This window comes from Sciurus carolinensis, chromosome 11 (assembly GCF_902686445.1).
Source record: "Sciurus carolinensis chromosome 11, mSciCar1.2, whole genome shotgun sequence".
NCBI lineage: Eukaryota > Metazoa > Chordata > Mammalia > Rodentia > Sciuridae > Sciurus > Sciurus carolinensis.
The window spans coordinates 96,247,339-96,275,173 of record NC_062223.1 but is presented as its reverse complement, the minus strand read 5'-3'; the positions used below and the strand labels follow the sequence as shown (position 1 = coordinate 96,275,173).

The 27,835-nt window shown below is 42.8% G+C and overlaps 1 protein-coding gene across 1 annotated transcript; it reads right to left on the bottom strand.

The window, feature by feature from the left end:
• Positions 1–590: 590 nt before the first annotated feature.
• On the bottom strand, positions 591–27,431 carry Endod1 (endonuclease domain containing 1). Its single transcript, XM_047516727.1, has 2 exons — positions 27,023–27,431; positions 591–1,920 (listed from the first exon to the last, which is right to left on the bottom strand). Exons 1-2 carry the CDS (start codon positions 27,320–27,322, stop codon positions 718–720), a joined length of 1,503 nt encoding a protein of 500 aa, XP_047372683.1. The 5' UTR covers positions 27,323–27,431; the 3' UTR covers positions 591–717.
• Positions 27,432–27,835: the final 404 nt, after the last annotated feature.

Below are 27,835 nucleotides of genomic sequence, written 5' to 3'. Positions count from 1 at the left end.
CCTGAGGAGCTGTATTTACCCCATTCAAAGCTGCATCCAAAATTCATTATGCCACATTTGGCATAAAATGCTTATCGTTATCTAAAAGAAAAAATGCAGCAAACTTCAGCTTTGGAAGAAAATAAAAATCTAACAGGTTCTTGAGAACCATGGAAAGCTAAGAGACATCACAGGTTTTATATCCCTACTAAAGCTATTTCAACGGAGAGGCATCCTCTGCACTTTCCCAAGGTCAGCTGAGTTGGGGAGAAAGACAAGCCAAAGGCTCAGAAATTGGCTAAGGATATTTAGATCTGTTCTGCCTTAAATCTCAAGGGTAATGAGAAGAACAAGGTTCCTTTCTTCTTTTTCTCTGAAAGCTTTTGGTTGAAAGTTATCCTAATTCTTCCTTTTTTATTTATCACAAATGCACATCAGAATGTTTTAGGTGTTTCACTCTGTATCAGTGAATCACTGAAATTATTAGTGGCTTGGAAGTTTACACATATATCAAGAGGTACATAGCAAATTCCTATACCTAACCCCACCCTGAGCATTTCTCTTGGGTCATCTAGATTACATCATATTTCTTTGCAAAAACAGGCAAACACTCTCACCAAGGGCCAAAATATAATGACAATTAATGATAGAAACCCATTGTAAAGACGCAATATTCCAGCTTTCTCTATTTAAAAAAAACAAATTCTCTGTCACTAGATACTATTTGTTTTTTGAATTCTACAACTCCCCAGAATTGTCAAAAGTAACCTTGTAGCCAATCCCCTTGAAGACACTAAAAATGACCTGAAATAGGCCACCCATAGTGCCAAATGCAGTCTCAAACAGCAGGGAGATAGTGCCACCAATTCCCATGGCAATGTCCTTGCACACAACTGGAAGTGCACCCACAGTGTACACAGGGAAAGTGGCCACATCCACAAGGACTCGGACAGGGATGCTCAGAACGCGGCAAATGGCCTTCAGCAGACAACAAAGGATCCGGAGAATGGCTCTGATGACCTTGACCAGGACCTTGAGCACCTTCCAAGGTATGGTCACCAACTCTTCTCCAATGGCCAAGAAGTATGAGATGGTGGCCGAGCCCAGGCTGCAAAGGCAACTTTCTATGCCATTAATCACCTGCTTAGTAACATACCACAGGAAATAGACAAAGTTCTTCAGGATTTCTACCACAAGGTAATAAATTAATTGGAAAAACATGATGAATGGGGTAGCAATAAAGCCTATGAGTTTTCCCAAAAAGCTACTACTTCCCTCAGGTGTCTCTGGAGGCAGCAGGGCAGACCTCTTGCTCCTGGTACTGGAGAGGGGACTAGAGCTTTCTTGAGATTGCACCATTCGCTCCTCATCCTGGACTTGATTAACCATTTCCAGGATCTTTTTCATTTTCTCTGTGTCTTGTTCAGTCTCACCACAGTTGTTCTGGAAAAGTTGAGCATTAAATGGAAGCAGTTTCTCGAGGTCTTTCACCATCACATCTTCTATGATGTCACTATCCCGCATATGCTTGACAAAGCCCATGGCCCAGCCTCCTCCAGGGGCAGCACAACAGGCCGCCAGCCAGACAAACTCAGGGATGGTCACTTTGTCTTTAACTTTGCGGTCTGAGGGCACTGCACCTGTGATAATATACAGGTCTTCTCCACCACCACAGTGCGGGACTAAGGCCCGGTCCATCAGGCTGTTGAGGTTCAGGTACCATCGTTCCTGGAAGGACTGGGTCATGGGAGCTGAATTTGTGAGAGTGAATGTGGCCATCTGGAGATCACTGCTAAGGGTGAAGGGGAACAGCTGTCCTCTTAGATAATCAGAATCGAGGTAATCTGTATTCAAGGCTTGCTTGCTTCCCAGATTGTTCACGGAGGCGATGGCCTCGGCCTCATTCATCACCTCCTCAAGGCTGCTGTGGGGATCATCGATCTGCAAGAAGAAAACAAATGCTGAGATGCATCCCTGTCCAGAGCTGAAGGTTCACAGTTGGATAATTCCACCAAGACTCTAGGGAAGTCCCTATTACTCTAACATTTCTAGAGCTGGATTTACAAAGACTTGGTTCTCAGACACATATACAGTTGCATTCTAGTATTTCACAATCCTGGAATTTGAAAGCATCCTTCAAATAGGCTGTTTCTTATTTTACTCCTTGAGTGTCTCTCCACCCCTTTTCTGCAGCAACACTCCCTCACTCACACACATAAACACACAAAGCTGTGGCATTCTTGTTTGTTTTGTTTTTTGAGCTTTTTTTTTTTTTTTTTGTCCTAGGAATGGAACCCAGAGTCTTATGCATGTTAAGCTCATGCTCTACCACTGAGAAACAACCCAGCCCATGGCATTCTTTTTGAATCTCCTCAACTTTTAAGAATGTCATAGTTCCTTTTTGGAACGTTTTCCCATGAGATTCAAAGTAATCGTAAAAAAGAAAAGGGGAGAATAGATCTCAATAGGCACATAAAAATCAGAACTACAACTCAAGAATTATCCACCAATGATGCCTGCAATTTAATGCACAGGTTCTTAATGAATACTTACACATTTCAGGGTATGTAAAAACAATTGCTCTAATCAGACTATTTAAACCACATGGGGGGAAAATATATAGTTTGTTGTCAGTTATTAGGTATCAGACGAAGCTCAAATTCAAATCAGGCTAACTGCTGTTTAAACTTAATGTCCCTGTGACAGTTGCTATGATTAATAATTCATTTTGTCTTGGTCAATCTACATGTGTGTTATATGCCATTTATATATTTCATATTTATATGTGTGTGTATATATATTTACATACATATTCTTGAATCTACTTTTTATAAAATAAAATTTCTTCTTTAAAAAAAATTCAACAGCACAATGTATATTGTCACTTTACAACGAGAACAAAAAGAACTGTGTTTTTATTTCCCAAACTAGACTGTAAATTACTTGACACCAGGGACCATGTATATTCTCCATAGTATCCATTTTAAGGCCTGACACACATTAGATTCTCAAAGTGTTCTTATTCATTTTCAGGCCCTGAGATGGTCACCACTGCAGTATTTATAATAACATATGACAGAACAAATCCACATTTCCAAAAACAATAAAAGTTAAATAAATAATGTTATATCCACCAAAAAAATATCTCAAATCCATTAAAAAGCATTTGTAGTGAAAATAAGTTTGCAGTGATGGGGAAATATATGTTTTGATGTCAAAAGTAAAAGGCAAGATATTAACTTCAATGTTCATAATTTTTTAAAAGCCAAAAATATGCAAGAAGAATCTTTGGAAGCAGACACAAAAAGTCAACAGTGGTTATTTGATTCTTGGGGATGCAAATGATGTTTTTTCCTTCAGTGTTCTTGTTTCCATCTCTACCTCCCCTACCTACATCAAATCATAAATGATTTATAATATGTGTAATTTTAAAAGGAAATCAACAAACAATGAAACTAATTAAATAAATTCTTGCTGATTGACTCACCAGTGTCACTTGTTAGACCCATCATACAAACCCCCAGTGTAGTCATGGACACAGGGACTGTGCTGTAGCTCCCATCTCTGGGGGCAGTCCAACTCCCATTTCTCCACCACCACAGTGGCAGGTGCAGGCCCTCCCTCTCATGCATGCTCACGTTGGGGCAGAGAGGGAATGTACAAGTGATTTGTCTTGAAACAAGAATATCTGCTGAAGCCTAACGGAGTAACCACAGGTTGAGCTACTTACTCCATTCTTTTCCCTAGTCTTAGATGGAGCAATGATCCTGGATGCTCTCCCACCACCTCCCCTGTAGGACAGAGATAAGGAACTCATTCATTTTGCAAAGCAACTGTCTCTGTCCTCTTATTGCTGAAAGATATACCCCAAGGAAATATTAGCTTCATTCCTAAATCATGAGATCAAGATATGACAGTGCCAAGATCCATGGGGTCTTGGGTATAAGATAGTTACTAGGGCTTTTGTCTGTATTTAACCTGGTGCAGTGTCTTCAGCCCTTCTAGGACAAGTCTGGAGATGGTTTCTGAATTAGTACCCTTAGAGAGAACAGAAGCAGCACTGCCAAAGCATCTTCATTACAAGGGCCACCCAGGGATGAAATGGTGCCTACAAGGATAGATGGCAGGCCTGGGACCTGAGCAGAGACAAGGGATTCTTGGATGAGAAAAGGGAAAGAGGCAAAAGTGAGGGAGGCAAGAGGAGAAAAGGGAAAGATAAAAGAGGAAAGAAGAATGAGAGAAAGAGGGAAGGAGGGAAGGCATGCAGGAAGGCAGGCCTGCAGTACCCTATTCTTAGGCAGAAACCAGGACACTGGGTTGACTCCCAAATTGCAAAACATGGTCTCTGGGTTGCTACAGTCAGAGAAGGCTGAACTGAGTACTTCTACATCCTCTCAGTACACTTGGGTTCATGGTGCTCCAGATTTCTTTGGCAACCATGCACCCAGCAACCAAGTTATGATTCTTCTGCACAAAGGTGGCTGGAAAGGTCAGGGCCCAACTCCACACTAGGCCCCATGTGCTCCTCTGAGCTGCCCTGCCAGGCAAAGTGCTAACAAAACTATATGCATTGGACACATTGGAGGTAGAGAGCACATCTTCCCTCTCCTTCCCTCTGATTTCTTCAGAACCCCATTTCCATGATCACTATATTGTTATTAACCCTAGATTTGGTGCTACAGTTGTATGACAATATAATGTCTGAAATAGAGAAAGAATGGATATATTCTACCTACATACTAGTATGTGAGCGGGGGAGCAGGTGTTGGAGACTAATATTCTTTGAATTATAAATTAAATATTTAAAATATAATATACAGAAGGCATTTTGAACTTACTTTTAGATGAGGAAACTAAGACACAGAAAAATGAAGTAACTTTTTCAGTTATGCAATAATGAGCAGCAGGACTAGGATTTGAACTGAGGTCTTGCCTAAAGCATGAGTTTGTTATTACTAAACCATACAATTTCCCATCATCTTAATGGACATAGCTCCATAGTTTCCTCTATCAGAAGGTAGAGAAAAAAGACTGCACTGTCTGCAATTCCATTTTCTCTCTGGAAATAGTCACTGTTTCTGTTAGCAGTTCACTTGGTTATTGCCTTTTCCTTCTCCACACCAGCAAAGGTAGCACAGAAGAGCAAACATACTGGCACAGCAGACTTTCTGAAGAAAATTCATAAAATCAGCCTCATCACAATCACCTCCACTCCCATCCCACAGGGTGAATTAAACAGGAAAGGGACTGTATGTAACCAACGTGACCTAGGTAAATTGTATAGCTTAATGGAATCTGGTCGGCATTCCTGAAGACCTTCTATTTTCAAGGAACAAAGACTCCTTCAAGTTTCCTCCTATAATGATGGGTTCATTGGAAGGATAAAAGGCACGGAAACCTAAGAAAAGTTTAAATAACAGGCTCCACAAAGACCCAGGAATTGTGGGTACCTTGGTACTGCTGGAACTAGAAATGGATTCCAGGCAGTGCTAGGGAATTTTGGCAGAAAGTGTGTGGTTGAGACTAATTAGACATTACTGACTGCCTTTGAGAGACAGTTACACTTGACCTGTCAGTCATCCTCTTTCCCTCCCACCTGGATTTTCTACCTATTTCTTCCTGACAGTTCTTCTCTCCTCTAGGGCTGCTTCTTACTCATGATTTCTGTTCCTTTATGACCTGAGCTTGCATGTGGAACATTGTGGACTCTCTAGCCACTTGCCATATCATTAACCTTCCATTTTAGCCTCTTCTGTTACTTAATTTCCTACTTAAATGCTAAAGAGACAGAGTCTGATTTCCTCAGCTCATCTTTTCCTATCAGGTCATGTCAAACAAGCTGTCCTTGAGTCCAGTGCCCAAGTCTGTCCCATTGGCCATGGGTTGGGTGTTGGAGAAGAACTCTGGTGGTCTGCATATGGCTGCCCCCCATTAGGGATCACAGAGATGTCAGCACTGTAAGCTTGGTTTGTCTGCTCATGGCCCTAGTACAATACACTAAAGTGGGTAAACTAATGTGGATATCACTAGCCAAAATTAAAACACAAAATTAAAAACTTAGAGAAATTTCCCAAGGTTTATCTAATCCAGTATTAAATCTCTAATAAAAATGATAATAATGTTTTATAAGAAGATTTGCTGATCTTCCATAAGCCCTCTATTCTCTTTGGAAAACACCCTTAAATGTACACCAAAGTCTTTCTTTCTATCCTTTCTGTGTCAGATCCTCTTTTTTATATTTTTTCTCATTATCTCTCTATAATGCCTTCTAGGTGAGTTCCTCAGATCTAGCTTCCAATTCACGGACTCTCTTTTAACTATGTCTAGTCTTTTTGACCTATTTATGTAGGATTTTTTTTTTCCCATTTCAATGATATTTTTCTTTTCTAGCATTTCTATTTCAAATTCCCTCTCCCATCCCCCACTCCCATTCCTGTTTACATTTCAATAGTTTGGACATGATAATCTTAAGGTCCCTTATAATATTCTCTATTTTATTTGTTTTTTCAGTTTATTTTGTTGCTTCTAACTGATTGACTGCAAGGTGGTGGGTATATACAAGTGCTCTGCAGTTTTTGTTGCTGAGCTTGGCTTCACAAGAGGCCCAGGGCCTCTGTTGGTGGTGGGTAGGTGGGACCATAGGATTACTTATTGCAGTTGACTCTTCCAGGCATCTACAGAGTCTAACATTTCTGGACGAGCCTCTGAGTTATCTTCCAACTTCAGAGTTTCCACATGAAGAAGGCAGTGCAAATTTGGACCTACACAAAGGGAAGGTGCTGTCTTTAAGCTCAGGTTTGGAAGGCACCATGTACACACTCATGACATGGAGTAGGTAGGTAACTGCTTTCTATAAAAACCTGCAAGTATAGTTTTCCTGCCTGGTTCACCAGTGCTATAGCACCTTCCCAGCTCCCAGCTCTACCCATGAGCCCAGCTGCAGTTCCATGTCATGAACGTGGTATGTAGCTTTGACTCCTGTCCCCAGGCATATCACAGACCTAGTCCCTAATGGCATTGTGGTTTCCCACACATAACTTTGGCTATCTATTTCTTATATTTCTGATATCAAATAGGAATTGCTTACGTAGGAATTTAATTTTTTAATTATAAGTTTTATCCAGCATTTCCATGTGTTTGTGGTGGGAGAAGAATAATTCCACATGAGTTAGGCCAGGTGTTTTATGCATTGTCCCAGGCTCAAATGTCTCCTAATGTATACCTTCAAATTCATCATAGATTTATTATCCCAAAATTTATCTACGTGGCTTAAATCCCTCCTTTTTTCTGTTTGTAGACTACATCCGGGAAAAATGTTTAGAATAAGCAGAACAGCACTTCTCAGCACCCTTACTGATGGTGTCAAGAATGTTATAGGTTGAAGCCACTCACCAACGGTAGGGTTCAGGGACTCCCAGACCTTCCCTAAACCACAGCAGCCAGTCTGTAAACAATTTGATTCTGTTCTTCTGCTAATGCTTCTGCATTATCTATTACTCATAACTCTTTAATTTGTTCATAATATATTTCTGTTTTCTTGAAAATTTATTTCCATTGATTTTATATTTTGTAACATGGAATCATCCCCCAAAATTGGATATTAAATTATGAAGTCACTTTTCCACATCACTTATAAAATGATATTAAATCCCAGAACCTTTTAACCCTACTAACTAATCTCCATTGAGAGAAATGCCTGTTAACGCTAAATTGCTCCCTGGTTGAAGACCAGTGTTTTAACCTATGACAAAACTTTCTCTGATTCCAAGATGACTAATGTTCTAATGTAGCAGGAAATGAGGGTTGGGACACTGAGATCTGGAAGCAACACTATGAGTGGTGCCATGGCTCAGAGGGATAATTCCCAAATTCTGAGTACCAAGCACAGCAGGGCTTTTACTTTTATACATAAGCAAGTTTGGGATACATCAAGGCAAGGGAGTTGGTGCAATTCTATTGGAAGTGCATTCTACATTCCTTATATGGGTACATGCTTGTCAACAAACCTAGGGACTCTTAGCTCATACAGCTTAGGGACTTTTACTGCACTAAGCCTAAAGGGGTTCTGTCCCTGCTACATTGTTTCCTGCTTCTGCCACTGCAGTTATCTGTATAGGTACCTGTTAGCCACTACCAGCCTCTATGGTTAAATATCAGTAAGCAGAGTTGCTGTGTGTCAGTGCAAAACCACAGCCTGTCAGCTCTTCAACTGCTAAAGTTTCCATTCTGTCCTAGCATGCTAATACCTTTGTTGAAGAATCATCTGAAAAAAATCTAAATAAAATCAGTATGCCAGTTCCCCATCATTAACTGACTCACTTCCTTCTACAAAGCAACCCAGTACATGTTGATAGGTTCTTGTTTTCTGAAAGACGCCTGTGTGTGTGCATGTGACTAAAATACCTGCCTAAAATACCTACCTAATGTATGGAGACTGTATTTTTAATAGTAATGCTACTTGACTAAAACAATCAAGTATATTCTTTGCTACTGTCACTGAAAGGACAGATGTATCTTTTCTATGTTCTCTACAGACATAGTATGATGATCTGGTTATTGCAATTACAGTAAATTACTGACAACACTGCTCCATAAAAGCAAAAATATACCTATGATGTAAGAAGTAATTTCAGATTACAATTTCTAGATTACACCTATCCTTTTGCAATCTTACTCTTTGATTTCCCAGTGGAATCTCTGGGTAGGGGAACATACAAAGCTCTCTCTGTCTAATCTACCTCCCGGGTGACACAGTCCCCTTGGGCTGCTGATGTAATTTGATAAAGTTGCTGTATTTAATGGAAAATTTTTTTCTAATCTAACATGTTAAGTAGGTTTTAGAAGAATGAGTTGTCCCCATTCCACCAGCCTCATGCTCCATAAATAATCTTATAATAAATTCCTTTTCAAATTTAGTACCAAGAAAAACATTGCTTCTGTCAACAAGCTAGTCTGTTTTCTTATACCAAATAGTAAGAACTATTTAAGCCCATGGGGTTTCTATTTTGCTTCAGAATTAAATGGTGATGTTCAATTTGGGGGATAATATACATGTTATATTTAACAAAATGGGATCGAAAATTGAAAAGGAGTACTGGAGAGGAAATCGTTATCTATTCAACAATATTTATTAAGCCTATATTACATGTGCCTACTACTATAAAACGAAGCATTGGAATTGGTAATAATAATAACAGCCAACATTAACAAGTTCTAGCTGCCAAACACTATTCTAAGAGCTTTATACGTATTGAATCAGTAAGTGGCTGAGCCAACTATCCCCTCATTGAAACCCATAACTATTTGAAAAATAGTTTCAAATCATCAAAAATTTGAAAACTATGTGTTATTATTATCACCTTTTGATAGGTGAGGAAATGAAGGGCTATGAAGATTAAGTAATTTTCCCAAGGTCACACAGTTAGTGTGTGGTGGGATTAGGGTGTGAACTCAAAAGTACACCCAATAGCTAATGTCCTAATCCCTGTTTTATATTCCTACGAGGAATATAAGAGGTCTTCACATCAAGAGAGGCACATTTATTTATGGAAAGAAGATTCAGATACAAAGTTAAATAGAAATTCAAGAGAAAAACAACAATGTAATAAATGATATATCAAATGCTAAATAAGTGATAGGAAAAAAAGAATCAAATTTCAGGGGAAGGAAGGACATAATGAGTATATTATGAGAAGACTTCTTGGAGGAAACAAAGCCTGAAGTGAGACTTGAAGAATATGCAAGGCTTCGATAGATCTAGTGAAATCAAAAGGTCAGTAACAGTTTAGTAAGATTTCTACACAAAGGCTTAGGGGCAGAAATAAGCAGCCTAAGAAAACAGGGCTTCCAGTAGGAAAAGTGAAGGGTTTAACTGGAAACAACTGGACAAAAATTTGGAAAACATTGTTGCATTCTACTTACTCTTCCCATAACCCTTCAAGGTAGACAGTATTACCATCTGCATTTCACACATGGGAAAACAGAAACTCAGATAAGGGGCAGGAACAAAGTCATCCAACCAGTACATGGAAAAGCCAAGACTCAAGTCTGGCTCCTTTGATTCCAAAGCTTCTAACCATATTCCTAGAGCAATTCCAGTCAAGGAGTAAGATGAGAACCACAATGTGGCCACCACAAGAAGGCAAGAGGAGGCTGGATGGAGCTGTGAGGACAGCAACCTAGTGTCAGGTCAGAAGTAAAAAGAGGAGAACACTTTGACCAGAGCCTGATCCACACTGTGTGGCACCTGCCACAGAGGGGAAAGAGAAGGATGAGGATAAAGGCCACGACTTGGATGAGTAGGGATTAGTAGTGGCAGGACTCAGCAGATGGAAGTGAGTAGATTTGGACAAAAGGAGGCTACAGAGTGGACCTCTTGTTTGGGAAGTCTTGCATAAGAGCAGGAGATAATAGAAACTTGGCTTGAGAGAAAAGGTCTTGCAGGGACAAATTAAAGGGGCATCGGGAAGCTGAGGCGACTTGACTTTCTGCAAGAAGGAGCATCTTAAGGCTGATTCTTGAGGCTCCAGAACAACCAGGGCAATGAAGTAGAGGAGCAGGGAGTATGGAGTAGAGTGCTGTCCCCAAAGATCGCTAGGTTGCAAAATCCATGCGAACCTCATGAGCCAGAGTCACCCAGTGTAGACTTGCCACAGGGAGTTTGTCACTGATGAGGGAAAGAAGTTACTTTTTAAGAATGATCCTCAGAAGCACAAAGATGGAGATTTGGGGCTTGTCAGTACCAACACTGCTCACCAGCCTGCTCCACTCTTCTCTCTTCCTTCTGCCCACTCTTCCTGGCTCTTCTAAGGCTAGAAGCATACCAGCTTCAGAAACACTTTCTCTGACATACCTCAGAGACATGGCAGATACAAGGGGGTCCTCTGAGGGGTCAGGAGTCCCAGCCAAGACCTCCAAGATCAGTCAGGTGACTATGCCATGAGGAAACAAAATAAGCATAGCCCTGGGAGTAGGCAGAGGATGATGGAATGTCTTAAGCACACAGAAGCACAAGAAGTTTCCACAGGGCTAGAACGACTTGGGGGAGGAGACAGGAGAGAAATTTTCAACGTGCTACTAAGGTTGGCTTTAAAGAACACCCCTTCCCCCCCACACACACACACATGTACACGTACAACAGGGGAGTTCAAAGTCAAGAGGAAAGAGCTATCAGAGAGCGGGGAACTGAGTGTGCTAGAGTGGGCTCCTGTGGGTTTGTTCCTTGTATTTTTACATACTGAAGCCTCCTCTAGGGTTGGGATCATCTCTTGTACTTTTTGTCTGCCTAACGAAGCTCTTCATATGGTAGGTTCTTGGCAGATGATGATCAAAAAGGCAACAATGGAACAAGAAGAGCAGGAAAATAAGGAAAATGATATGGGGAGCACATGGAAATTGGCCAGCCTAGGCTGAGGGAACTCCCTTCTGAGACCACAGGGAGGAGTGAAAGGCAGATGAGGGGCTGGTAGTGGCAACACCCCAGGGATGTGGTGGTCAGCATCTGCCATGACAGCCAGGGGCCCTGAGCACAGGGAGAATAGGGAAGGTTTTGAGCCTGAGGTCTCTGTGCCAGGAAATTTGCAAAAGAGGAAAGAAAGGCTGTTGAGAAGAAAGGAGGCCCTGGGGAAGGCAGTAGAGATTGATGCGGCAGGGCCAGCTCTGCCCAGGTCAGGGCTTCAGCTTTTGTACTTTTACGTATCCCCTGCAATGATTTGTAACTCAGGAACAGTAGCAGAGGAAGAACTGATCTAGGTGCCCGTGGTGGGTAGGAAATAGGAGGCCTTTGTCAATGCAAACAGACTGAGGATCCTGACCCAGGAGGGCGGGGGCTAAGATTTTCAGGTAATAACTGATACCACTACTGATGCAGGTGCAGCTGAAGAGCAAGACAGGTTCAGGAGATAAGGAAGGGGAGAAGGCTGGGAAGAAGCAACAGTGTATCAGCAGAAGGAGGAGCCAGGCATGACCCTGCTGATGGTGGGCAGCTGGCCTGAGTGCAGACAGAACCCAGAGCACGGGATGCAAGTGGGTATGCAATGTCAGCAGGATGACTACCAAAGATAAAGCCCAGGCAGGTCTGTCACTGCAGAGAGAATATGTTTATCCATCTGCCTCTCCCGCTGAATTCAGGGGACAGAGCCAGTGCCGGTTTGCTTCTGCTCCCACATCTGGCAACATGTCCCTGTACACTAGGAAGTGACTGGCATTTGTTGAAAGATGATCTCACTGGACCTCCACAACAATCTTCTGATGCTCACAGGATTTCCTCCAATTTGCAGACAAGACTCTAGTTCTGCCCCATGATCGACCACATGGAAAAGGTGGTCTTAATGAAGGATCATCAAAGCAGTTATTAAACTTGGCAATGATTCACTATGTGGAGGGTGGAGTTTCCTTCCCTTGGACAATTTTAAGCTGAGACTAGATAAGCAAATGCAGGGGATGAGTCAGACAAGATCCTGTGGTCAGGAGATGACCAAGTGATCCCCTATCTAACTCTGTGGGGACAAAGAGACTGTTTCCTTTGAGGTTTTATTTTTCAACAAAAGTTAAATAATAGGATGAGCTGAATGGTAGGTGTTCCAATTTTGTTTCTGTGTGAACTATGATGTGTGTGCATGCACAGGGATATAGGAGATGTTATCACTTCTGCATCACTGGATAGATCCAGGAGCCCCTCCTTAAAAGGAACCCTGAATGCATCGGAAAATGGGAACATCAGATAATCTTATCAGAGCTGGATGGGGGTATAAATCTCCTCTCTAGTCACACATGGCAGAATAAACTAGGCTTGAGACTCAGGAAGTCCAAGGAGAACCTCCTTACCATAGAAAATAACCCACTCAGTAAGGGAAAGAGCTGCTTTTCAGAAAAACAAAAAACAAAAAATACAAACAAACAAAAAAATCAGGAAGCCTGTAGGGCTGCACAGCTGATTAAAGACACTGCAAGAGGAATAAACCAGGAGGCTTTTCAGCTCTCAGGAAAGCAAATCCCGACACACCCATTTAAGAAAAAAAAAAAATCCTCTCTTCTTGGCATCTAAAATATTCTTTATCCTCTTGGGAACAGAAACAGCTTTAGAAAACTAGAAGGATGTCGATTTCCTCTTAGTTTCCCCCCTCCCCTTTTTTTAGGACAGAGAAATGCAGAGCTTTTCCTTTCCTGATTGGCCCTCCGGCATGAAGGAGGGCCTGCTGGTCCTTTCCACCTTCTTCCCAGTGAATCACCTTCCTCTGGGCTCCCAGGCCACACACACCTTCCTGCTTTAGGAAGGAGGAGGCATTTCCAGTGCTGGCCTGAGGGGCACCCACCCTGGAGAGCCCAGTGGGTGAACTGTGGGGATGTGAACAGTGGAAGTGGAGGACCCCTGAAAGGGGATTCGCTTCCCTCTCAGACTTTTCTTTTTCTTGAAAACTTGAAACAAAAAAAAAAAAGGAGGAATTTTTTTAAATGCACCAACTCTAAACTGGCGATAAGATCCACCTAGAAATCCCTGAGGGTAGGCCAAGGGGGACCACCAGGGCAAAGGGACTCCCCTCCAGGGGGACTCCTCTGGCTGCTCCTTTCACAGTGAGTTTCCAATTCAGCCTCCTTCTAGGAGCCTAAGAAAATGCCTGACTCCTTTAAGACCTTTCCAGAGGGCAGAACCTTCTCAGGTTACATCATCTCTGGTCCTCTAGGGTTTCCTTCCTCATTACTCACAGAAGCCTGTTTTCCACTCTGGATTCCGTTTTCTCTTCCAGAGCAATTATTCTTAGTTTTCACTATGTGGAACAGAATTCAGAAAAGTCAGTTAAATTGAGAAGTCTCCATTTCTAATTTTTTCCACCTTCTGAGTTCAGACAAGACCAAAGGTTCTTATGCCTGGCTGCACATCAAAACCACCTGGAAGCTTTAAAAATATCCTCAGACCTCACCCAAGCCTCTTAAATCAGAAGAATAAATAATAAAAAGAGTCCCACTAGGATGTTTTCAAAGTTACCCAGGTGATTCTAATATGATTCCAAATTAGGAGCTAGGCCTCTGTCAGATTCCCATTTATTGCTCTTTGATGGGATAAGTCACTGCCTTGACAGGCACTACAGGGAATTAGTAACGTCTCCTTAAATCAATAGTTACCAAAATTCAGTTTGTATCAGAAGAATGTTGGTCTTTGTTAAACATGCAGTTTCTTGTACTTCACAACAGAGATATGTGCAACAGACCTGGGGGTTTAATCCGATATGCATTCGAACCCCTACCCTAGGTGTCACTGACGAAGGACTGGGGCTCCATGAGGCCCACAATGAAAAACAAAAGTTGAAATCATCCTGGGGAGTGCCCTGGCTGAGCGTCAACCACAGACTGCAAGGGCCGCGACAATAATGCCAAAGTAGGGAGAAAAATACTATAGGCCATATGGACCGTCCACCTATTAGATTAGCTAATAATTCAATCATGTAACATGTATGAACATGGATTTCCTGGCTTGTTCATACATGGACTGCAAAGTTCATTTGTGCTATTTATACTCTTTTTAACTTTAACATCTGTAACAGTATCCTAAGTAATAGTCCCAGTTAAGGACAAACTGGCACATTCATGAGTCTTTCCCCCAAATTCCTCCAACCTTTCTTTCAAACCCTCCCTTATATTCAATCAAAACTGGTCACCCCAGCTCAGAGTCATGCCACTTCTGTGGTTGGAATGCCAACATTCCTGGTTCCCTCTGTGCAGCTATTCTGCCACCACTGACTGGGGGTGCCTTCCACATTTCTTCTCTGCTACCTAAATCCTCCCTGTGTGTTCACACCCAGTTCCAGCCTTGCGGTTGGTTCCACTGAGCTCTCTTCTGCCTCCCTCTCTGCCTGGCTGTGGGGTTTCTCTGCTGCCACAGTTCTCACCAAACTCCTCACAGCTTCCTGCCAGTGCTAGTCCCTAGGCACTTAACCATATCTTGTCAGCTCCTTCAGTTCTCTGTAAATAGTTTTTTCATTAAATTCCATTTTCTAAACTATTTTGAGTTCCATCTGCTTCTAGCCAGGATCCTGGCTGATACAGGCTCAGTGAAGTCTTTTCCAAGGTCCCAACTCACACTTGCAGTGGAGTTTTTCTAATACGATCTCTGAAGATGTGTGACCCTTCCTATCCAACTCCATGCCAGTCACAAGCAAGGGCCACTCAATCTGGTCAGCTACCAGCAGCCTGTTGTCAGAGATGGACAACAGTCAGTGAAGGGAGAACAGACTCCTAGAGACAGGTCAGAGTTGGCAGCAAGGCTGACACACGGGAAAGCAGAGCCGTTTAAAAGAGAAGAGACAGAGAGGGGGAACAGGACCCTGAACACTCTGTGACCATTTGTTTCTAGAAGATTCTTGACTCTGGTTCTTTTGAGAACCATTTCCTTTCTGGCACTTGTAAATCTACAAGGGCTGTCTTACAATAGCCCTGCCCTTTACCTGGATTCCTGGATTGGCTTGGGTACATTCATGATTCGTGTATCAAGAAGCCTGAAATATGGATTCCTATTTTTATAAGAACCCAGTGAGCCCCTGAGAGAACAGGGACAAGGACCTAGGAGGCAATGGAACATGCTAGATATCAGGATTAAAGCTGGGGAACAATGAAGAGACAAGTCGTCTTGGTCCCAGAAGTCTGGAAGCAGATCAGGGAGGCATCCCAGGGAACAGAGAAGGAATTTCTACCAAATTTTCAAAAGAGAAGACTCCAATGGATAACAATAACAGAGGACAGTGCAAAGAAGCAGATTCCAGAGAAAAGGCTGAAACCAGTCATTGTCAAGGTGATGACAAAGCAGAGTTTGTGAAACTAAGGGCACTTCAGCAATGACCACAGGTCATCCCTGGGAGCTTGGCACACACATCCCGGTTGTATCTAAGGCACACATGGTCTGGGAAGCAAAGGTTACTTCTTTGTTCAGTAAAGTTAACGTTACAATTGAGTGCTCCACACAGCATGGAGTGACTTCTGCACACACTGCCTCACTGAGTCTTCCTCACTCCTCTCTAGGATAGGGACAATTTACTAGCCCCTTGCCACAGATAGGGAACTGGTCTCCCTATCAATCTGGTTTAGTGCAGAACACCAGTTAGAGCTGTAGAGATCTGTCATCTCTACCACGTACTGGTCCTGTGACTTTGGACAGACCAGTGACTTCCTGGGTATATGTGTTCTCTTTATAAGAGGAAAGGATAATACCTCTCAGGAAGGAGACAGAGGGTTGCATCATTTCAAGCCATCTATGAGTTATATATGACATATTTTTAGAAGAAAAATGTGATAAAGTAGACTCTGCGTTTGAAGTCCCCAGGCCTTCTATTTCTAAATTAAAATGCTTAATGAAAAAAATTGTTTATGTGCAAACCCGGGTACCCATTCATAGGGTCCCCACATTCTCCAAGTCCATAAGTTGACAATTGTTTGAGGAGTTTGCTTGTTCAAGTCTCACAGACTTGATAACTAGACTAAATGGTATGAAATGGTACATGTGTCTTTAGGTAGGTAGGATGAAAATTTCTGGCATATTACACACACACACACACACACACACACAAACACAATCTCTGAGGACTGGGTATTTGTGAGAAGTGGGATCTTTTGTTTACATACTTTAAAATGTTCAAAAATATTTTTACCATGAGCATTTGTTACTTTCATAATCATAAAAAATATAAATATAATAGCAACCACCATTATAACCATAAAAACTTAGTTGAAAAAGGTCCACAGGTCAACATCTAAGGCTATAATGGAAACAGGATTACTGTTTAGCTTTCAAATATCACTTCCACTATTAAGTGCACATTTATCAAGTGTCCAACATTCAACATACTTGCTATGTTGACTGTTATTTACATACTAAGCACTATTATGTAGCTAGTTGGCAAACAACATCCCATGAGCCAAATCCAACCTACCTACTCTTTTCATAAGTAAGTTTTCTTAGATTGTCTGTGGCTGTTTTTGTGCTAAACAGTATACTTGAATAGCTGCAGTAGAGATTATATAGCCTGCAAAGTCTAAAACATTTGCTATTTGGCACATACACAAAAAGTATGCCATGCCCCGTGTTAGATAATGCCTTGATGGAAGTTATGAGTCTAGTCAGTTGGCACTCAATTAGTCACACCAATAGATGTGTAATTGCAACATACAGGAAATGTGTTGGGTGCTACTGCAGAGTATTATGGGCGGTTGACCTAGGTGGGAACAGCATGGAAAGCTATAAACAAAACATAGCAGGTACAAAGACCCTGTGATGGGAGGAAACATGGACATTTTTAAAAGAAAAGGAAAAAGAGAGAGAGAAGGATGTGACAGTGGTCAGAGTCAAAGGCCTGGCAAGGTGTGTGACACCAGATAAAGCTGGAGAGGGAATGGTGGACCAACCAGGCAGACTCTGGGGGCCACGATAAGGAGTTGTGTCTTTTTATCTGGAGAGAAGTGGGGCATCCTGAAGGGTTTCCACAGAGACCATGGGAGATGCGAGGAGATGGATATTAGGATCCCTCTAACCTCAGAATGGAGGAGGGCCAGAGGACAACCAGGGCAATAGGTTAACATCAGCAGACTGCTTTGCAGAGACTTAGATAAGAGACAATAAGAGCTTGGATTTGAGAGTACAGAGAGCAGAGGTTACAGAAGTGAACTGGGACCAACTTAGGTGCAGAAATTAAGGTCATTAACCATCCCAAAGAGTCCACATCTTCAAAGGGGGCCAATGTTATGATGTGTACCATGGTGCCAGATACAATAGAGACATCCAAGAATGAGAAAAAAAATTATATTTCATTAACTCTGTTTTTCTTTCCCCATGCTTCTTTGTGTTCAAAAACAGTGACCATTTCCCTGTGTGGTCCCATTCAATCATATATCCTGGTCCATTTGATCAACAAATTTTACTTGGATCAATTCCTTTTCTTGTTATATTAAGACAATGGCAAGCAAATTTCCCAAAAACCATACTGTCATTTCACAAACACAGGGGAAAGGCCTATTTGACAAGCTGTACTAAAGTCTGGATTAAGGGTAAAGGTAAGAATTTACAAAGGTGAAGGACTTCAGGGTAGTGTAGTCATAAAGGAAGAAAGAATTTCTGCATTCACAGAGGTGGAGGGTTCTGAGTTGGAGCAAAGTCCATCTACTTTTGTCCCAAAGAAGAACTTATTGCATCACTGGGTCATGAAGTTTCACAGTGGTCTTACTTCCCTGGGCAACCAGGCTGGCATCATGGAGGGGCTCCTGAACTGACTGAGGATGAAGGACGGATGAATCCTCTGACTCTGCTGCAGTCCTGGAGAGTGTGACTGGTCTGCACCTCCCCACTACCATGGCAATGGACATTCAGTCAGGAGCTGGGCTCTCCTCAGTCCTATACCCCACAGCCAACCCAACAGCCTCTCCATGCCCGCAAAGATACAAGACCCCATCCCCACCCTCTCATCTCTGCCATTCTCAATGAGACCAGGGGACAACACCTGTTGCTCACAGAGCAGAGTTTACCTTGTTTTTAAATGATCTATTTGCTCAGCCTCAACCTGGTCCCTTATGCCTTAAGGGAAATGTCTGCACAGGTTGAGACCACAGGAAGTGCTCAAGGTAGACCAGAAGAGAACAAGATTGCACAAGGGGTTAGCAGGTCCCTTAGACTAATGCAATATTTAGTGAACCGGCAACCCTGTTATAAAGGATGGGGACTGTGAGCCTTTGATGTTCTGTGGCATGTGGTCAAGACACTGGGAACATGCCCTGATGGTAAATGAACATGTGAACTTTCAAAAGAGAAACTTCACTAAAGAGTTAAATAGGAGCTCATTCAATACATTAACAAGTTTGGGAACAGAGGTGACTCAGGGTGTACTGTTGTCAGACAGCTCCCGTTCAAACCCCCATTCCTCTTCTTAGCTCACTTTCCTCTTCGGTCTAGTGGGGATGGCCATAGCCTCTGTTTCCTATGGTTGATGTGAGGATTAAGTAAAATTACACGCGGGGGAAAAAATCCTAGAAACATTCCTGCTGCACAATGAGCACCCAGTGAGCTCTAGTCTTATACCCGAAGCCCCAGTGAACACCTGAGAGTGTCTCACGTTTAGCTTGTCTGAAATCATTCCCTCCCTCCACACAAAGCTTTATTGAGGTATGACTGATATGTAAAAACTGCACGTTTAATCTGTATAATTTGATGGTTTTGGACATATGCAAACACCCTGATACCATCACCACCATCAAAGTAACAGACATATCCAACACCTCCCAAAGTTCCCTTGTGTCCCTCTGTTCTCAATTTCACCTTTGTGAATAAGTGTGGTCAGGGTACATTTAACAGGAGATCTGCCCTCTTAACGAATTCTGAAATGCACAAAACAAGCACTGTCAACCAGAGGCACCTGTTGTACCACAGGCCCCTAGAATATATCTGCCCACTGTCACTGAGACTCTATTCAGTGAATGACAGCTCCCCACTTTCCCACCCTCCAGCCTCCAGTAACCACTGTTTTGTTCTTACTCTTGTGAGCAAAAGGACTTTTTACTATGACCCTAGACCCTCCTTGTCACAGCCTCTTCTTATTCACAGAGATTCCATTCTTTTGGCTATTTGAGCCCAACCCCTTGAGTCACTGGGGATACCTTTCTCTCCCCACAAAGATTCTTGGTTCTTTCAAAGCCATCCAGAACCACAGTGTCACCATCCTACCAAAGAGGTTGCAACACCTCGGTCAAGTCACCACTGTCTCTTGCCAGATTACTGAAACTCTAACCGGTCTCTCCACTTCTATCCTTAATCCCATAAATGTGTTCTCAATACCTTAGCCAAAATTATTCTATTATAATCTAAGTTAGATCAGGTCAAACCTTATGCTCAGAACCTTGCACAATGGCTTCCTACTTCATAAAGTAGCAATCAAATTTCTTACAAATTGTCCTATGAGGACCTAAGTGATCTACTATCACCCTTCCCACTTTTCTACCTCATCTCCTGTCACTCTCTCCTTTATCCTTCTCTAGTCACACGACCTCTTAGTTTTTCCTCAATCAAAAGGATCAACACATACCTCAGGGCCATTGTACTTATTCTTCCCTCTACCTGAATGTTCTTACCCCAGATATCTGCATAATTGGCTTTGTCACTTCTTTCAGATCTGTATCAAAAGTTGCCTCCCCAATGACATCTTCCCAGGAAACACTTTTAAACTTAACCTTTGCCCTGATAGCTTGTATCCTCTTTCCTTGCTTTATTTTTCTGTTTAGCACTTAAAACTATTTAACACTCTATGTATGTCTTACTTTTTTACTTTATTTATCATCTCTATCCTCTATTAGCTGTTAAACCTCATGACAGTAGGTAACTTTTGTCTTTTGGTTCACTGATCTATTCCCACTGCTAAGTATAGTGCCTGACACATAGGAGAGGTTCAATAAATATTTGTTGATTAAATGAGATAATCATAGAGGACCCAGGGCTTTTTTAAAGCTGCTATCTCTGCTAACTGAGGTAATTAAACCTCCAGACAAATCATCTCTAAAAAAAGTGTAAGAAATATAATTTAATTTGCATATTCAAATATGAAGTCATCTGTTTGTTCTGCAAAACAAAAGGTACCCACATTTTCAGTTTTGATTAAAAACAAAATGCTCTCAGCTTGACCTCTTCTGATTGAGTCACACTTCTTTCAGGCACTGGGTCAACAAAAGCATGACTGAAATACTAAATGGTGCTTCTGTTCTTGGTTCAGCCTATCAACCAGTTTCTCTTTTTATTTCTCCTTCCTTTCTATCACACAAAGATATACCATAGGCAATGCAAAATTGCTATGATAGATGTCAAGTTTTGTGGAATGAAAGAAAGGATATGAAATGCAGGTTGGAGGAGGGGAAAAAAAAAGAAAAAAAGAAACAGTATTCTTGAACTGACAGTAATTCTAGGAGCAAGACCACAACCACTGAAAGTGAGAGTGACTGGCAAGTGGTAAGATTTGTTTTCTTATATTTTTACTTTTAGAGTTGAAAGTTTAAAAAGAGAGAGAGAAATTAGAAACTCAAAGAATAAAATCTGTATTCCCTAAGGAAAACTCCATTCAATTGCCACAGGCAACTAACAAGCTAACAGTAATCTGTAGCTGGGATTTTCAGAATGGTGTGTAAAGTCATAAACCATCCAAAGAACTGGATTAATTCAAGAAACATAAAACAAAATAACAAATCTAGTCCATCAGTTTGGATTCAGGCATTTTACATGCAAAGAAGCATGACAAAGAAGAAAGAGCTAAAAGCTTTGGAATTGGGCAAAGTTTCAGTCTGGGCTCTGCCAGGCCAACTGGGTGACCTTGGATACTTGACTGAACCACCATGAACTTCAGTTTCTTAAACAACAGAGCATGGATCATAATACCTAGAGTAACAATAGAGTTAAGTCAGTTCATGAAGGCTTTCACACATAGGAAAGGATCAATAAATGACATTTCCTTTCCTGGATGGTCAAAATTTGTTTGAACCAAAAGACTTATATAGAGAATTATCAACAGTGATCTGTTTATGGAAAAAAATATCCCTAAAACACTCTCCCAATAGGAGAAAAATACCTCACTTGCTCCCTAGGAAAAGAATGGGTACAACAAATTCAAAGATGAGGACAAAGTCAGAAAAGGAGAAAAATGCAACAAAGAGTGGCAGGAGTGGCTCCTGTTTTTGTTCCTTGCACCACAGAACAAGTGGTGAGTGAGTGACCTGGAACCGCCTTCTGGAGCCAGGTGCTTCCCAGCTTTACCCAGGCTCAGCACAGGAGAATGCCGTGCTGACAACTAACTGTGTGTTGACAACACGCTCTTCACGCCTTAGGACAAAGCCAGGGAAGGTAGCTCTGGTAACTGTTTGGTTGTTTCTGTTTTATGTTTGTTTTTTTTTTAACCACCTAATTCTGTTCATTCAACTTTTTCTTCACTCCATCTCTCACCATGCATTTTCTGAGCATTTACAGGAATATGGGACATAGATCGGGCATCTGAGATGATACAGATAAATGTTCTGCATTTTAGGGGCATTCTGTAGAACTGTAGCAGTCACCTATCAAATCCAACATACTGTGTCTGTCTGTCTGTCTGTGTATGTCTACCATCTATCAGAGTAAGATCATTGAAAAATATTCAGATTCATATTTATCAAGACCTCACTATATTCCAACTACTATGCTTACATGTGTTATTCTTGTTTGTCACACTCTGTAAGATAAACATTGTTATCACCTTTAATAAACAAACTAGAAAAATAGTGCTGGAAGAATTTAAGGTCTCATATAAATGTAAATGGTAGAGCAATAGTCTGAATCAAGCCTCAAAACAGGAAGTAAGAATAGTATTATCCTGTTCGCTCCTTCCTTACACAGAAATTTAAGCGTGTGATGTCTTCTATGTATCTATCCTCTGATGTGATGAAAAGAGATCTGAGGTTAGAATCCCTTAAACAGTGTTTCTAAGTGTTTTAGGGTGTGTAAGCAAGAAATCACTGACATAAATTAAAGATCAGGGACTTACTCAAGATTCTAACTTGTGAAAACTGTTATATACAGTTACTGAGATTTGAAATATGACCTTATTGTACCCTCCAGGAAAATGCTTTTTCAGTTTATCAAAATATCCTCTCCACTCTAGAAACACTGAGACTTGAGCAACATTTATGCTTCCAAATAAGTGCTCCCATTTGTCCTTTGATTGTTGGGAAATAGAAATGGAGTTGAGATTAGGATTCTCATTTAAAAGAGAGAATTAAAGTCCTAATACCATTAATGTACTGGATCCATTGTGAATCTGGAGAATCCCTATGATGTATAAAAAGAGCAGAGCACTAAAAGCAATTAGTCAAACATTCAAATCTAAGCTGTGTGACCTTAGACACCACAACTGGCTCTCTGAGCCAGCATCCTCATCTCTACAATGACATATCTACCTCACATATCTACCTCACAGTATTTTGGTAAGACTAAATAAATGCACATTGTTATTACTGAATATAATGCCAATCCCTTCCAGCATTCATACTTAGAAAATAAGGTCTTATATTTTGACTTCTGGCATGAATGAGCAATGTACTTTGGAAAGGCATCATTAGTGTCTTATAAAATTTTTTCCATTATGTAAAGGAGTTGAGCTGAAAGGTTTGCAGTACCATGCACTAATCAGATCCCAGGACTCAGGTTTCTGGAGTTCAGAATGAAAACCCTCCATCTCCATCATACCACATGGGAATATGTCTCCCATCTCTTTCACATCTTATCTATATTTTCAACATAAAAGTGAATCTATTCCACATAAAACCACAACAGTCCTTTTTTTTTTTTGCTTCCCTTTAAATTTCTTTCCCTCAGAAGGTCTCTTCTGAACTCCTCCAGCATGGGCAGAGATGGGAGCCTGTGTCCAATACTAAAGGACTGGTATGCAGAGAATAGATCCAAACCATTTAGGATGAATCCAAAGGTCAGAGCAAGGACTGATGGGTGGCCTTCAAGGAGGATTCCAGCTCTGCATATGGAACACGTCTGGAACAGGGGCAGCTGGCCAGTCACAGGGACAAGTTTCTGAAACAGGAAGCTCCTCAATGAGAAAAGGCAAGCAGAACATCTCACCACTTCTGCCTGACTGATCCTCCTAACTACTTTATTCAAAACAAATTATTTTATTTAACACTTATTAAGTGTTTTCTATGTGCTAGGCACTAGGAATACAATAGTCAATAAGATGCAGTTCTCAGCTGCCACTACAGATAGATAAGCAGGTAATTAATTACAAAATGCTGAAAGTACAAAATTAGAGAAATTATAAGAGAACCAAAGAGGCGGGTCTGACCCAGGAGATGGATCCAACACAAGTGAAGAAATCTTTCTGAAGGAGGGGACACAACAGCAGTCATAAAGGATGGAACAGAGTGGGCATGGGGAAGTAAAGGGCAGGATGGAGGAAGTATAGAAAGAACAATCAAGACATAGAGAATCAACAGCAGCAAAGAAACAGACTGGCAAAACTATGGCTTAGGAGAGGAGCTCCAGGCAGCTTGGTAATGCCAGGACATAAATGTGAGGGTGGGGTGTAGTAAGAAACAGGGCTGGAGCCAGAGACAGGAGCCAGGCCACACAGGGCCTTGTAAAGGCATTCTGCAGCTTGAACTTTGTCCTGATGGTGTCAGGCAGCCAACACACCTTAAACGTTTTAAGCACAAGTAATAATTTTCTGTGATCTTTGATTTAGAAGCTTTTTTCAAAGGAGAACCTTGGCCTGGCCTTGGAAGTTGCTGGGTCAGGCCGTGAGGATCCCAGGGTCGGTGCGGCACTGCCTGGCTCATCAGCACTGGGATCCTTTGCTGGCCTGCCTCTTCCTCTCCTGTCTGCTGGGCCTTTTGGTAATGCTGACCTCAGAAGAAGCTGATTTAAGCACAAGGCAACTTAGCATTATAAATTGCTTGGAAGCAGCCAGAAGTACACATTGAGCCCTGAGCTGCTCTCTGCAGTGGAGACCTTGGCTGAGAGGCAGGTCTCAGGGAGCAGGCGGGTCATGTTTGCTGCAGTGCGCTCTGAAGTCCTCCTGAACCTCCTTATCTCCTATTCCCTCCCTCTCTTCTTTCCTCCCTCTCTGGCTGACAAGACCTCAGGTTGGGGGACGGGGATGGCACAGGGAGCCCGTTTATCTTGCAGGGAATAGCATCCTGCAGTTCTCAGGCCTCTGACCATTCTGATCTCTCCCGGAGGGTGGGCACTCCGGCCTCCTGTAATCTTCAGAACCACTACACATCTCATCTCTCAAGCTGCATTACGGAACTATTTCCCCTCCCTCAGCATAGTCTTTTATCTTCCAAGTCCCATTCCTCATTACCACGCCCAAAGTCTCCACTGTCTGACAGTCCTCTGCACTTCCTCTCTGCCACATCATGTCCCTTATGACTCCTTCAAATACTGTATAAATGGCTCTGCCTCCCCAAGTCTTCTTTGATGATTCCTTCCTACCTGGCCCTTCCCTTCCATGATTCCCCTTTATTCTGAGCACCTAGGTATAGTGGACTATAATCTATTCACCTGTACTAGTTTACGTGTTCCAACCACTCCCCATGAGCCCTGAATCTGCCATGCCTATCTTGCTCATGTTTCCTCAGCTTTAAAATGTGTTCCTCCTCATCTCCTTTCTGAACTTCACCTTTTCCTTCCATGCACAGCACAAATGTCATCCTGACTCTAAGGCTTTTCCCCCCATCACTTTAAAGACAGATTAAATCTAACAGGACTTTGTTTACCTTTATTAAATTATGGGTTTTTTGTTTATTTCACAACAACATCTAATGCTTATGTGTCAGACACCTCCCTGAGAACTTTATATATAGTAACTCATTTAATCCTTATAACCACTGCCATGTTATTATCTCCAAGTCAACTTGCCCCAGTTTATAGCCAGTCAAGGGAGGAACTAGGATTTGAGCCCACACAGTGTGTCTAATCAGATACTATGTGACCTCTCCAAGCAGAATACCCACCTGCAGACTAGGAAGCCCTTGATTTCTGGAATCATACATTTAATGTACCTTGAGTTTCTCTGGTATACTAAATGTCTGGCATACAGCAAGTGATTACCAAATCATTCTGAATTTAACTGATATTTATTCAGCATACATTCCCATGACTTCTTACTATGTACATTCCATCTGCAAGAGATCCTCAAGGAGAAAGGACCAGGCCATCTATTTTATTTTTAGGCCCATAATCAAAGTACATAATAAGGAGCTGGAGGTCACACAGTATGCAAACTCTAGGTGCATATATGGGGGACACTAATTTTGAACTAAAATGTCTTAAGAGTGTACAAAGTCTTTTTCACATGCCTGATTTAATAGGTCCTCACATGGACAGACAAAATAGGTGAAAGGAGGCAGAGAAGGTAAGAAAACAGATTGCTTGAGACCCAGCCAAGATCTCATGGCTAGAAATGTCTGAATAAGATTACAACCCATAGGCTTTGAATGAATCACCTGAAAGTCAGCTGGCTGTTCACCTGGTACTAAGCAGCTGTGATCATCAGGAACTGAGGGCTGTATGATAGCTCTGCCCTGGCAGTTCTGGTGGAGTGAGAGGTCAAAGCCCAGCAGGACTGGATGTTCTGGAGAGGAGGCTGACAGAGGTGATCTAGGATGTGTTAGGCACAACCCAGCAGGTCCTTCAGAGCCCTCTTGGCATGTTTGGTCACTGTCACCAGACAGAACCCTGTAAGAGGTTACATGATTCCCAAGTGGTCTGACAATATAGATGTAGATATAAAGAGTCAGGAAAAACTGGTTTGTCCTTCCCAGCAGTTGGAGATAATCAATGTTTCCCTACTATTTGTAACTATTTCACTGCATTTCTAAAAACTCATGCTTTTATTTTATTGTTCTAACTCAATACAACTTCAGAGCTAATTTACTTACTGTTCTGTGTAGAGGGAAGAATTTCTACACTAGGATGGGCTTTGAAAAAGATGCTTTCCTTAGTAGAAAGGGCAGTGACTATAATCAAAAAATCTGCCAGATCTTACCAGCTAGGAGGTCATCAGAAACTCTTCACCTGCCTGAGCATGGATCTCCTCTTCTGTGAAATGGGGATGAAAATGCTCACCCACCCCCAAATGAATTCTGCAGCAATGACATGAACCCAAACCTGAGTGGCCGGCCTAAGCTTTCCGCGGATGTGAATGGTCTTCCTACGTCTCGGTCTCACGCTCCACGCTACTCAGGAAACGAAGGAGACACTGCAGATGTCTGCGCCGAAATGTAAGGAGAACCCCCTCCCCAGGGGACCTCCCTCCCCTGCGGCTCTAGGTGAAGGATCTCCAAGCATTCATTGTAGTTTGGACAGCGGTGAGGCTGGTTGTAACTACTGGGGCGCAATGGGGTGGACCGAAACCCGGGTTTCCTAGTCCAAGATATCAAAGGCGTGGGGTACTGCCTTCCCTAGCACTGCCCTTCGCGGTACTGCAAAGCGTCTCTTGGAGGCTGGCCCACGCGCCCCGCCCGGCTCTGGAACCACCTCGCCTACCTGCGGCTCCACCAGCCAGCGCTGCTCCGCGCTGCTAGACGCGGGACGCGCGGCGCGGAACGCTGAGAACACAGGGATGCGGTCTCGGGTGTTGTATAGGGTGGCAAAACGCTCAGAGCCCTGGAAGCGCTGACAGATCTTCACGTGGGAATCGGCGACCAGCCCCGCAGGAGGCGTCTCGGCGTAGAAAAACTTGTCACATTCTCCAAAACCAGCTTCTTCTTCGCCCACAAGACGGCCTTCCAGCAGCCCCGCCAGGGCAAGGAGGTTGCCCAACGCGAGCCAGCGCGCGGTGCCCATGGCGGCCTCTGAGAGCGCGGCGGAGCGGCCGCGGCGCGGGCTCTGCGGGCTGGGCGGGCAGCGCGCGACGCAGCCTAGCCGGGCTGGGAGGGGAAGTCCGAACCCAGGCGCGGCACACAGCGGAGCCCGGCAGGGCGGCTCCGGCTGTGGGGGCGGGGCCTTTGGACGGGGACCCGCCCCCTTTTGGCCTTGCTCCCTGCGTCCCCGAAGATGGCTGCAGAAGCTCAGAGATGCTGGCGACCTCCCAGGGAAAGCACCCGAACCTAGAGAGGCTGGTCGCCTGCCGCCGCACCGCCTGGGTCCAGCAGTCCAGGGGAACCTCACGGCGCAGAGTGGAAGGTCTGAGTGGGCTGGCCTCGTCCGAGGGGCTGGAACGGGTCGGTCTCGCCTAGGCAGGGGGACGGTTTAGAAGCCTTCTGATCAAGTTCGTCCCAGGGGACCCCAGGGATACAGAGGGGCGGCGTGAGATGCTCTTAGGGTTATGACTCTCTGGAGAGGATGAGCAGACTCCTC